Below are 12150 nucleotides of genomic sequence, written 5' to 3'. Positions count from 1 at the left end.
ATGCACAAGTTTCAAAAAAAGGTTGCGTCATGTAAACAATTCGAATTATTGACACCCACCTTTCAATTTTTCGCGCATTTCGCTCAAGTGTGGGAACCGTCGGTGGGAACTATCACGAGTAATGACTGATGAACTACAGACTGATGTACTTGATATTGATGTTGCGTTGGAGAAGAAGGCTGCCAGTAATAACCTGTCCGTGATTAACGTTAAGAGTATTTTACACGTAAGGTGGCTCATAGTAAATACTTCGTGTATGTGTGAAATTTGTTGTTCGTATAAGTACAGTGTGTATATGTGCACACCACACACACATACACACGTGACACACACCTATGATTTTTTGAACGTGGTTTAGCATATTCTGAAAGATGATGCTGTGGTGTCAATGGCAAAAAAGTTGGTGGAAGAAGATAGCAGTGATCATGGTGAGGTTGAAAAGGTGAGCATTATAGTCTGCGAAGCAACTAGATCATAAGCAGCAGGAAATCCCAAAGTGCCCATTATTCCAGATTGTAGATTCCTTGTTTTCTGTCACCCGCCCGCATGGTAATTTTAGAGCCACATGCAAATTTATTATTGCATTTGATAGTCACGTGACCTGAATATTAATACTGACAGGGAGTTCAGTTGTGTGGTCATGTCATTGGGATGAAGACTAGCTTATTGAATAGGTGGACTATGATGTGAGTTTCTGATGTTATTTAGTGCATGGCCTAATACTAGCAGTGAATCCTTCAAGTAGCCATTGGTAAACTTGAGATGCGCATCAACACGAGTCCCATTCTCATTCTGTTATTAATGTGTAAAACATTCAAAAAATTTGTACTGTTGAAGTTGATGGTACAGAATCAGGTTAGTAAGTACAGTACTAGCTAGCACGTGTCACCACAAGCATGGCAAACCCAGCAGCTCTATACGTAAATGCCTTTCTGGCTGCTCAGGAAACACTGCAACACTTCAAATCTAACCTTTCAAATTACAACTAACCTTGAATCTAGCTCTCCTGGATTTAAAAGAAAAAAGCAATTTGGAGTTAATGGGCTCCCTTTAATATCCTTGATATTAAATAATAGATTTCAGCAATATGATAAATAATAGCTGCCCGCCCGCATGGTATTTTTTGCCTGACTAGGACGGGAAACAAGGCATTTACAATTTTTGGCCTTATAGAGAGATTCTACTGTATTTTTGCACTTCACTCCAAATAATGCATAGCTGGCAATTATGCACCTATCGATGTAACCCCCCCGACTACCACAGATACAGGCTGAGGTGGGGGTTTTATCGCTGAAAATTACTATTCCCCATCGGGTTGGCAATACAAACCCTGACAAAAGCTCAACTAGCATACCCCGGGGATAGTGGGGCTATAGGAGGGATTTGTACAGTCGAGTGGCCCGGGTCTATAGATTCAGGTTGTGAATCAGTTCAAGTTGACCCTAGTACTAATGTGGTAGCTAGAAATGCTTCTAAAGGTACACACTTCTGCATTGGTGAATGTCTTTGGTAAAGACAACCTCAGGAAAATTTAGCAATCAATTCTCCCACCATCCCCGACCTTCACCCACCCTTAACCTGTATCTGTGGTACTCGGGCATTACATTGATAGGTGTATTATTTTCTTTGGTATTCAGGTCTTGTTCATCCTGAACCAATGTAGTATCATGTCTAGTGTTATTCAGCTGCTTTTGCGAACAGTTTCTCTGGTGATCCCTACTGGTTTGTTACTGCATGTCAATTCCTTTGTAGCCAATCATGACAAGATCTCGAGTGAGACAGTTCACTAAGTCAGCAGATGTAGACATTGGTGTTAAGGTATGTGCATTTGCAAGAGAATTGTCATTGTTTACTTCAATAGGATAGTGCTGAAATGTCAAGCAGAGAAAAGGTAATTTGCTGACAACATACTTTACTGTGGTGGTTGTGGCTGATGTGATAGGCAACATTTAAAGATGTAGATTTTCCATCTTCGGATTCATCAGATGATGAGGAGTACCAGCCTGGGCAGGTGTGACACACATGCACACGCACACACACACACACACACACACACACACACACACACACACACACACACACACACACACACACACACACACACACACACACACACACACACCTTCCTTCTCTGCTACCCTTTGGGTCATGTGGCCTTCAAGGGACAGACAGCAGCAAAAGTGGACACTCAAGCCACCACGGTTTACTGGCAATGGTCATGGCGCAGCTGCACGGAAACCAGAGGACCCATTGAACTCCAGCAGCAGCATGTGCCCTGGCATTATGACAGTGTCCACCAACTGTCCTAAGTGCAGACGTAAGTTTCCCCTGGAGGCTTGCAAAACCTCCACAGGGGCACCAGATTGGTGTGTACCAAATGATACTATCAGGTGGTATCCTGGACTTGGCACACAGTAACCCAACCTTGTGATCGTTGTCAGTTTAGCTGGCTAAAAGCCGTTGCCCATGGGTCACCTCATTGAGGTGCTGACCAACATGGTGTTAAAAAACACAAACACACACCACACATACACACACTTAGTAACACAGGTTTATAACATCCTTCACTTTTAGGATGAACAGACTTCATTTTGCAGTAATGCAGACTATCCAATGACAGACAACGAGTCAGACATTCATGGTACTCCAGTTATGGTCTCCACTCCAACTGCTGCCATTGAAGACCAAGCAATGACCAATGAGGTAATTGAGATGCAGGGGGGAGAAGAAGTTTATCTCCCTTTGCAGGCTCTGATAGCTAACAGGACTCGCTCTAAGTTACCTCTTAAGGACACTCCACTGTCACTACTGGAAGGTAGCTACTAATGAATGTTCTATTAGAGGGTTTTATTAAATTTGCTAATTTGTTAGTGAATGTTTTATTAGAAAGTTTTAGGTGGAACTTAAAAGTTCTGTATACAGTAGATATTCCAATGCTGTCACCATTCATTGCTGACTCATTGTTCAGCTGCTCTACAGATTCCTGAGGTCATGCCTACAACGTCAACACTGTGTGATGGAGATGACCAGGAATGGCAGAGGTGGCTTCAAGAGCTGTTTTGCAGTGGTGAGCATCTATATTGCTGTAAACATTGAAAGTTTGACATATCTAAATGAGCATGTAGCACAAAGTTGTTCTTTTCTTAGTGCTTTCAATATTACTTGCCCTCATGCATGTCTTGTTCACTTTTCAGACCAGACGACAGTAGTTGTCCCAGAAGAGGAAGATGATGCCGAGTACAATGTCTACGCTGACCTTCACTCTGATGAAGACTATGAGGAGTTGCGTAATGATCGAGCCGTCCATATATCTCGTGAGTCATCATGTAATAGTGATTCTTAATACATTGTGTACCGGACTGTGCTGTAGAGAAGGAAGTTGATGGTTTAATGGAAGAACTTCTTAAAACTGTGAGTGATCCCTTCTGTGTTGTTAGACTGCACAAGACCATGTGATGCTCCGTGCAGTGTGAAGATGATGATTTGTTGATGCCAACAAATTCAGTTGAGGTCACACAACAGGGGACTGTCCCCATGATATCATGTCAACTAACACAAGAACAATCTACCACTGTATGTAAGCAATTGCAACAAGTGAGGGAATTTCCCTGATGGCGATTTTCATGTGCTTATCTGTTTTGTGCATGCTCTTAGCATTTTCAGCTACTCTTGCAAACATTTCTTTTGTCTCGATACGAGCCTTCACTGATGTTCATAGCCCAGCTGTGCAGCAAGGCCATGGTACCTGTAGTAGTCAGTTTGTGTTCACCTGAGCTGTAGCTCATATGTTGAGTCAGAACAAACAAGTTGTGACATTCCCCATTCATGGGAATTTAGGCAGGAGCATGATTGTGCAGATTGTTAGTAAAGATATATTCAAGAGTGACTCTTCATAATATTATTGACTCCGATGAACACAAACAGGCCACAATAGAGAGGCCATTATTATTGTTGTTACTACACAGAATGAGATTATTGATCAAAGTGATGCTCCTGATGGTGCCATCCCTTCCTGGGCCATTCCTCACCTGGAGGATGGAAAGGAACTGATTGCACAGTTGGACCCAAGCAATGACAGTGTTGACCACCCCTGTATGTGTTTGTTTGTTTACTTGTTGTGTATCATAATATGGTCATTGTTAACTCCAGGGGTGGATTGTAACCGCCATATTATCCCTGAGCCCGTCATCAATATTATTATGAACTATGAGCTGTTCTGGGACTTTCCCCAGTTGCTTCCCACCACTGGATTTGGTGAGAATGTGATTTGTATACTGTGTGTAGCTGGTGTAGACAATATACTCTAATAGAACATACACTTAATGATAGTAATTATATACCCTAATATGCCTTATTATTACAAGTTATTACATTAGTGTGAATGAAGTTATTGTTTGGTTGTGGCACTAACCTTGCATCATCTTTATTGTTATACATGTTTGAAAGGTCTTGCTATCTTGTCCTGCTGTTTAGTTAGTAATAGAATGTATTGTTGAAGTGTACAGTTAGATATTGTTCATATGCTCACCTTAAGTGTCTACACTCCATGTTAAAACATGCACGAGTTAGCATAACAGCAATATCTTAACTGTTGTTATTGTTTCTTGGCAAAACTAATATGTTTATTGAACAATGTAGCTCCATTGTCAAGCAATTCCACTGAGTCTGCAGCACAGAATAGAGTGAAGTTCACTGCAGCTGAAGACAAGTAAGCTTCTAATATTGTTGGGTGTCATTTTTGATTTGTGGTTCCCAGTTTACTAGTCCTTGGGCTGGACCACTATGAGAATGCCTGGGACAAGATCACTGTTAACCTTCTACCAACAAAGACTTCCAAGCAGGTGAGCTTAAGAGATAGTACTGTGCTCCCTGTCATAAGCCACCATTGTAGCTACAAATTCATGCTAAGAATTTACGATCATCTCGTACTGCAGACAATGTTGTGAAGGTAATAGTAGTTGTGGCCATATCCATCTGTATTGTTAGAGTTGTCTTTGCAGCATTTTTGTAAAACTAAGGAAGTGAAAATACCATTTAAGGAAGAGCCACCTGTACAGCTTCCTAACTGGGTCATGGTAAGTGTGGCTGCACCAGCCATGGGGGTGTGGCAGAAATATAGCCTATCATGTGCTGTTGTGTACTAGGCATACCAGCAGAGGAAGGCAGGAGAGAAGTCCAGTAATGGTGGTAGCTCCACAGGGGTATCATCTCCTGCTAGTGTTAGTGGAAAGAAGAGTCAACAGCGAGTTGTGCCTAAGTCATCATCACGATTTCCACATGATCAGCAAATGACTGATGTGTTGGCAAGTGCAGGACTGGAGGTGTGTGCACTAGCACCACCCCTTCACTTGATGATGCAATATGACATCACAGGTATCAGACTACACAGCCAGGTTCTCTTATTGCTATCTCATGGAGATTAAGGTGAGTAGGGATGTCTTACAACTGGGTACAATGTCCTCAAATAGAAGCACTGGTGCTTATTGTTAGTAATTCCCCAGATAAGAAAGCCCCCTTTAGATCAAAATACTTTAATGAAGCAGTCACAACTGTTCATAGCATGCAGGTGTACATGCCTCACCTCCTAAATTTGTATTTTAGTCAATGTTAATTCTTGTTAGTCGGCAGTTGGTGGGACAGTATACGAAGAGTTACTGAAGGTATTATTGGATGCGGAGAGGTGCAAGCTCAGTCAGTCAGAGGTGACCAGTCTACCATGCAATGTATTGTGTTGCTTATACATTATATCTATTAGACATATGGTAAGGTATCAGAAATCCTTGCTCCTTGGCCACAGCTATTGAAGATATTTAGTGACTACTTGGAATGTTCTGAGGCAATAAAGGCTAACGTAGTGAGTAGGATGGTGATGTCTTATATTTATAATATCCTTTGTACAGTTGTCACAAAAGATTGAAGTCAGCCATGCCAAGCAGTTTCTATCCAGATTGCAGGTAGGTTATTGAGACTAAAGAGATTGATAGCAGTTTACACTTTGACATTGCAGGAACGTTTCAAGACTTGTCCACAGAAATTTGATGATATGCTAGCTACATTAGACCAACCAGACCTTCCACTGGACCAGGTAATATAGTATACATACTATTGTAGTAAAAATGTGTTCTGTAGTTAAGACAACAAGCATTGTCACTGCTCAAGGAACATCAAGACCTCACAAGAGATCTCCACTGCTTTCTGCTACGCATCTGTCCCCCACCAACGTACAATAACAGTGTGATGTTTTACTAAATAATATATCTTACAATACAGGGAGGCTGATACGTATGAAGAGGTTAACCTACTGAGCGGCAGTAATGATAAAGTGAGCAGTTCTTCAAGTGTAAACCACACCCTATTATTTTACCACAGCTGGATCAGTTTGAGGATATGGCTATTACTGATGGTAAAAGAAAATCAAGGAGTTGCGATTCACGTGCAGTGAAGGCGCCTAGGGGCAAGAAACGGAAAAGAAATGACGATGTAGTTAGATAGCTAACAGGATCACGTGTGCACACACAAAAATTTCACTTGTGGTATTAAGTTTGAATTGCAGACCACGTGTCTGGGTATGGACTTCAAGCCGCTTCGTTTAGGGGTAACATTCTGCGACACAAGATTTCTGGTGAGCATGTTCAGCTGATGGTTACTGTAATAGGCTTATACACAGGTCGCAGTATCTCCATTAAGTACCATAGCGGATCTGAAAGAAGAAATTACACGTGTGTACGCGGGACTTACCGGTGCGCTAGAAAATCGAAGTGAATCGTGAGTTTCAGTTCTCTCTTTGCTGAGAAAAATTCCATCTTGTTACATAGTCAAGAAGGCGAGGCTACACACATACAAGATGGACGTGGTTATTTGGTATCTGATGATTATCAAGTAGGACTTGTATTCGATCACGTGGACACCTTGTTCGCACTAACTAAGTCACAACTACTAGATAAATACTCAGCCCAGTGGTCGACACCTTCCTGCCCAGTAACTCCACAATCCAGTCGATCTAGTGTTCCAGCCTCTAGTAATATCAGCACAGGTATATTAAACATATGCAAGGGGACGTTGTCACTCCTCCAATAGCCACTTTATTGTACAATAGTCAAGATCAATTTTTCTTGCTGTGTTTTTGTGTGTACAACTTGCTGAAACAACTTTAACTGGCCTTAGAAATTCATTAAAAAATATATTGGCCTTGTTGGTTGACTTTGACAATTGTACAGTTGCTATTGGAGTTATACCTCCTTGTATATGTGTAGACAATCAGTTGTAGGTGGTCTGAGCTCCTTTTCAGAGGGTTTTCATTTTTTTAACTTTAGCTGTTCAGATTGGCTCACCTGTAGTGAAGAGTCCCTTTACACATCTGAGTATTGGGTCAGTTTCAAAGACAAGTAAAGTGAAAGAAACCACTACAATTGTGAGAAAAGATGAAGAGGAAAGTGATGCCTCAGAAACTGACTGTTCTGTCAACCTAATTCCAGAACCTTTGGAGGGTAGCTCATTAGTTACATTAAATACAGAATCAACTAAGGACAAGGCTAAGCACAGTACTCAGGTAAAGGCAGCTGATACTTTAGCAGCAGTTGTTACTGCACAAACAAAATCTAACGAAAGTGCACCTGTGACTATCAACGATACTGCCAAAAAGGCTGACACTTTGCCATCAGCTAATTCCAGCAAGAAAAAAACAATTCCAGTTGTTAACACTGATAGTGATTTAACTAGTAGTGACAGTGATTTTGATGTAACTCCAACAACTAAGAAGGGAAGAAGTGAAGGGAAGCCACCTAAAGTTAACACAAAGCAGCTTAAGGTTATACCTAAAAAGAAAAGTAGTAAGAAGCAGACACAAGGGCAGGTAATGCATATGTGTGTTAGTATTGGCTGTTGCTGCATCTGCTACTTCAGAATATTACGAGTACATCTGAAGCTGTTCCAAGTGACAAGACGAAAAGTAAGCCAGTGTTCAACCTAACCGCCATCTTAACTCATTACTTTATCTCAGTTAGCGACAGTGATGAAGCAACAGGTAAGACTGACAAAACATCAGTGCAGAAATTTCAGCTTGCTACCGATGGTATGGAATTACTATTGATCACTGATATGTTGTCTTTGTAGTTGTAGAGTCTCAAGCTACCACCACCAAAAAACTGAAGGCTAAGAGAAAACTGGACAAGGCATTGAGTGCGATTCCAGAAAAGAAGTCGAAAAAAAAGTACACCAGTGCAATTTCTAAAAAAGAACTTGAATTAGCTAATACTTCCTCACAGTCACTGATACTTGATAATGAAGAGCTCTGGACGGAGTAACATCACAAGTACACCACATGAGCATAATTATTACATATTAATGCAGTTTTTTACAATGAAATTTTTATTGCTCTTTTTACATATGTTCATTGTTCTGGTGGTGTTACTTCTTCTTCTGTGCAGTCTTCCTTACCAAGGATAGTACGGAAAATGTTGATTGCTTTCAATTTTGACCTTATAGTGGTAGAGAATAGACCATTTTTGCCAGTTTGATATGGTGTCCTACCCACCAGGGCACCCTCCACTCCTCGTAGTGGCTGTGGCTTGGTTGGCATTTCAGGTTTTCTTGTGCTAGCACGATGGTCTTCGGAAACATCTTTTAGTCCTTCCAGCCAGGCAAATCGTGAGCCTTCTATAGCTTTTATAGACTCGTCAGCATTTTCAAAGGAGTTCTCTGTTGCAAAACAATACTGCAATGAGTCACCAAAGCTTTTGAGACGAGAAATTTCTTCTCTAAGGTGTTTTAGTGCTCTCCTAAGTTTACTGACATCCTTGTTCTTGCTAACAGCATCCATTAAAGTATAATTTGCTGTTAACTCTAATACCTCAAGGAAAGCCTGCCTGGGCAGCTTAATGGAACTATCTTTCTCCCACAATATAACTTCTGCCTTTGGTCCCTTGGTGAAGTGTATTCCAAATGAGTTGCTAGCATCATTCAATCCTGTGTAACTAATACTGTCCCATAACACTGTTGCCAACCCATCCACCTGGCATGGATCCTGTACTATTAGCTTCCTGACAAAAAGCTCTTGTTCTTTGGATAAGTGTAAAACCATCTTATCTGTGTTAGAGCTAGTGTGAAATTAGCGGTTGTCATGTCACCAATTAACAGCAATATTTTTTCTATTACCACATCTGCTACACAATAATAAGGTACACATTAAATGTATGTACAGGCTTTAATAATATTAACTACTGGCTACTGTTATTTTGCAGTTCTTTCTGCAGTTCTTCTTTAACAGCAGTGAGCTCTGGAATATTTGACATTATCTTCAAAAGTGTATCCCATGTTTTTGGTGATTTGCCACCAGGACTGCTTAACCATCTGTGGAACAGTTCTTGGCAACAGTGTTCAACAGAACGAGGATAATCTTGTTTGATGATGGTCACTATGTCACCACGTTTGTCCAGGTCCAGAGCATAGCCGATCTGTTCCCAATGACTGGCCAGTCTGGGGACCACTTTAGTTACCAATACCTCCATGGTTAAACCTCCACCTAATAACAGATACATCCAATATTGTATGACAGTTTACACACTACCTTGGTGAGACTCAAGATGATCAGTTGTTGTGTTGCTTGGTAGTTGACAGAATGTAAGTTCCTTGCCGGCATCATCTACTACACTTAACTTACAACCAGGAAAGCTTGTGTTACTCCCTGTTGAGTTCTTCATTTCCAGGGCTATGTAGGGAGGATATTCTGGACTACGTGAGTAGTCAACCACGTCTTCCCACAAAATCTGTTGATATTATTAATACTTTAATATTTCAATTACTTTGTATACCTGATTTGGAGTACGTTCAGAAATGCTCCACCCACTGTTAGTAGTGTCTGTGAAACGAACAGAAAGAGTACGAGAGTATCGTATCTTTAATGCCTCCATCATGACTTCCCCAGGTAGTCTATCGCTATTGCATTCTTTGATATGCTATTTTATCAACACAAATACATAAACAACAACAGTTCATGCATTGTTTACCTTGCGCATACTGCGGCTTCTCAGGGACACGTAGACATACAGTTGCCACACTGGAACACTTCGGTTTTCTGGTATACAAACATGTACAGTTGCTGCTCTGATAATGGGAGCAACAATGCTCTGTAAGCCAGTACCCAGTTTATCTACAGCAACTGCAAAAAAAGAGAAACTTTTTGTAGATAACACACCATATTCTAGCCCTGGTTTGAAAATACCACCCGGAAATTTCTTAAAATCAAAGCAAGATGTGTTGAAAGAAGCTCGGACAAATGAAACATGTTCAGACAATTCTTCTGACAACTCCAAACTATGAGGAATTTTTATTTCCACATCCTTTTCAAAACATTTGGGATATGCATCCACACAAAATACTGCAGACACCAATGTCATGTTTTGAGGGAGAGCAAATCTTCCTGAGATGCTGACACCAAACGTGATAGAGGCTTCAGTTCCTTGCTGTACAGCACCACTTGGTATATTGATACTAAATCCATGATCATCCCAGCTGTGTTGGCAACCTTCTGGACCACAAGATATCTTAAGGGTGTCAATATACTGGATAGGTAAATCTAAAATTAAAATGAGAAGATTTGTATAATTGGTTGTCCCAGATTGAATTTGCAGCTGCAAAGATGGGCCATAATGGTCCATGGATGGTAGGACAAACTAATTTGCTTCCATATGCATGCTGGTATAACAATACATTTGGTATAACAATACATTTGGTACAACAATACATTTGGTATAACAATACATTTGGAATAAAAAGCTGATTCACAGTTCATCATCAATGATAGGCCACTTCAAATGAGACTGTAGTCCACCCATAACCCACCATTATTGTCATTATAATATATTTTTTTCTAAAAACACTTCTGTGCTGCTGCATTGCTAAATAGCACAATGAAAAAAAGAATGGTTCTGGTGGCTGCTAGCTACCAGTTTCATGGCCTAGAGATCCCTTCAGGATCGAGATTTTATAAGCCTCCAGGATAAGGACCAAGCACACTATAGGATGGGAAACTACAGTTTCAATAAATAGTAGGATCACTTGTCAAACAATGAAATTTTATGAAAATTTGCTCATATATGACAAAGAAGGTCTAGACTATACTATGTGAATGGTGACAATGTGCTTTGATCCTTCCTCAAGGTGACACACAGGCACTCACCATAGGTAGATCTGCGACCGCGGTCAAAGTCTAAGGTCAAGGCCACCAAAATCATGCCAAGTCAACGGTAACCCACAATCGAAAAAGTACTGAAATATCATCACTAAATCACTGGTCAGAGATCGAAAAAGGCTCTTAGTCACAGGTCAAAGCAAAATTTTGGCTGGTCAAGATTTTGACTGCAGTCGCAGATCTACCTACAGTGAGTGCCTGTGTGTCACCCCCTTGTTCCTGGCTTATATTTACATCATCATGTGCACTCATTCTCTAGCTATGGTTTGTACATTATACATGTATGGAAACATTAACCAAGACATAACAGATCACCCATGAGACCACGTGATAAATTTACGACAAATTAACTGAGCAACTCATACCAGGATCTTCCGAGTAGACATCACTCGGGTTCATACTTTGTGATCGTCCTATACCACTATCGTCTTCCAAATTGCTGTCTCTTGGAGAAACTTTCAGTTTATTAGTATTCGAGGTGGTAACATCACTTATAAGATCAGAGGTGGATATCTCCGTTGCCATTTTTCAGCATCCACCTTTACGCATTGCTATTGACCTTTATTATTTCATTTTCAAAGTGTAAATCACTGCATTGATAGTGCTTCTTTGTCTGTCTTTCACGGGACTGGAACAGTATTCACTGCTACCATAGGGGAGCGTAACTATAAGCTTGTATCGCACCCAGTTTGCAACGGTTTGACAACTATGTATATGTTAAGCGCAGGTGCTTAATTACACTTCAGGTTGTAGGTCATAGATACCGGTATTAGAGCAGTGTACACTGTACAGCCCCAGTCAAGCCCACCTTTGGCCTCTGTACAACTACATGCTTACGTGCAAGTGTGCCCCCTCCAGAAGTTTCTAATCTTACATCGGTAGAGTAGTAAACAACTCTAATAGTACAGTCATTGCAATATTATCAGATGTTTATGCAAAATTGACACTGAACTCCAATCATA

General features: G+C 40.7%; 3 protein-coding genes across 7 annotated transcripts; 2 read left to right on the top strand and 1 right to left on the bottom strand.

The window, feature by feature from the left end:
• The first annotated feature begins 31 nt into the window (after positions 1-31).
• Positions 32-6552, top strand: LOC136261683 (GON-4-like protein). 2 transcript variants are annotated; one of them, XM_066055730.1, is made up of 27 exons: positions 32-226; positions 359-442; positions 1753-1818; positions 1862-1891; positions 1943-2011; positions 2575-2703; positions 2749-2815; positions 2969-3067; positions 3195-3314; positions 3371-3411; positions 3469-3594; positions 3655-3741; positions 3966-4092; positions 4150-4254; positions 4639-4708; positions 4757-4841; positions 4892-4948; positions 5001-5075; positions 5145-5321; positions 5374-5424; positions 5622-5702; positions 5756-5851; positions 5901-5954; positions 6008-6085; positions 6130-6221; positions 6271-6322; positions 6370-6552. In XM_066055730.1, the coding sequence occupies exons 1-27, from the start codon at positions 122-124 to the stop codon at positions 6490-6492; spliced, it is 2346 nt and encodes a 781-aa protein (XP_065911802.1). In that variant the 5' UTR covers positions 32-121; the 3' UTR covers positions 6493-6552. The 2 variants fall into 2 exon arrangements, with proteins under 2 accessions (XP_065911802.1, XP_065911801.1); XM_066055729.1 differs by having other exon boundaries at positions 5756-5854.
• LOC136261696 (uncharacterized) lies at positions 6511-8382 on the top strand. 4 transcript variants are annotated; one of them, XM_066055747.1, is made up of 8 exons: positions 6511-6622; positions 6668-6765; positions 6816-7033; positions 7314-7852; positions 7903-7948; positions 8000-8023; positions 8113-8209; positions 8265-8382. In XM_066055747.1, the coding sequence occupies exons 1-8, from the start codon at positions 6569-6571 to the stop codon at positions 8269-8271; spliced, it is 1083 nt and encodes a 360-aa protein (XP_065911819.1). In that variant the 5' UTR covers positions 6511-6568; the 3' UTR covers positions 8272-8382. The 4 variants fall into 4 exon arrangements, with proteins under 4 accessions (XP_065911819.1, XP_065911818.1, XP_065911817.1 ...); XM_066055746.1 differs by having other exon boundaries at positions 8000-8071; XM_066055745.1 differs by having other exon boundaries at positions 8113-8382.
• Positions 8383-9128: 746 nt separating this feature from the next.
• On the bottom strand, positions 9129-11911 carry LOC136261693 (uncharacterized). The gene is made up of 5 exons (XM_066055741.1): positions 11554-11911; positions 10005-10573; positions 9810-9953; positions 9566-9764; positions 9129-9520 (listed from the first exon to the last, which is right to left on the bottom strand). Exons 1-5 carry the CDS (start codon positions 11711-11713, stop codon positions 9216-9218), a joined length of 1377 nt encoding a protein of 458 aa, XP_065911813.1. The 5' UTR covers positions 11714-11911; the 3' UTR covers positions 9129-9215.
• Positions 11912-12150: the final 239 nt, after the last annotated feature.

The sequence above is a fragment of the Dysidea avara genome, chromosome 7 (genome assembly GCF_963678975.1).
Source record: "Dysidea avara chromosome 7, odDysAvar1.4, whole genome shotgun sequence".
Taxonomy (NCBI): Eukaryota; Metazoa; Porifera; class Demospongiae; order Dictyoceratida; family Dysideidae; genus Dysidea; species Dysidea avara.
Note: the sequence above shows the minus strand (reverse complement) of the source record. Positions and strands in the feature narration are given on the sequence as shown.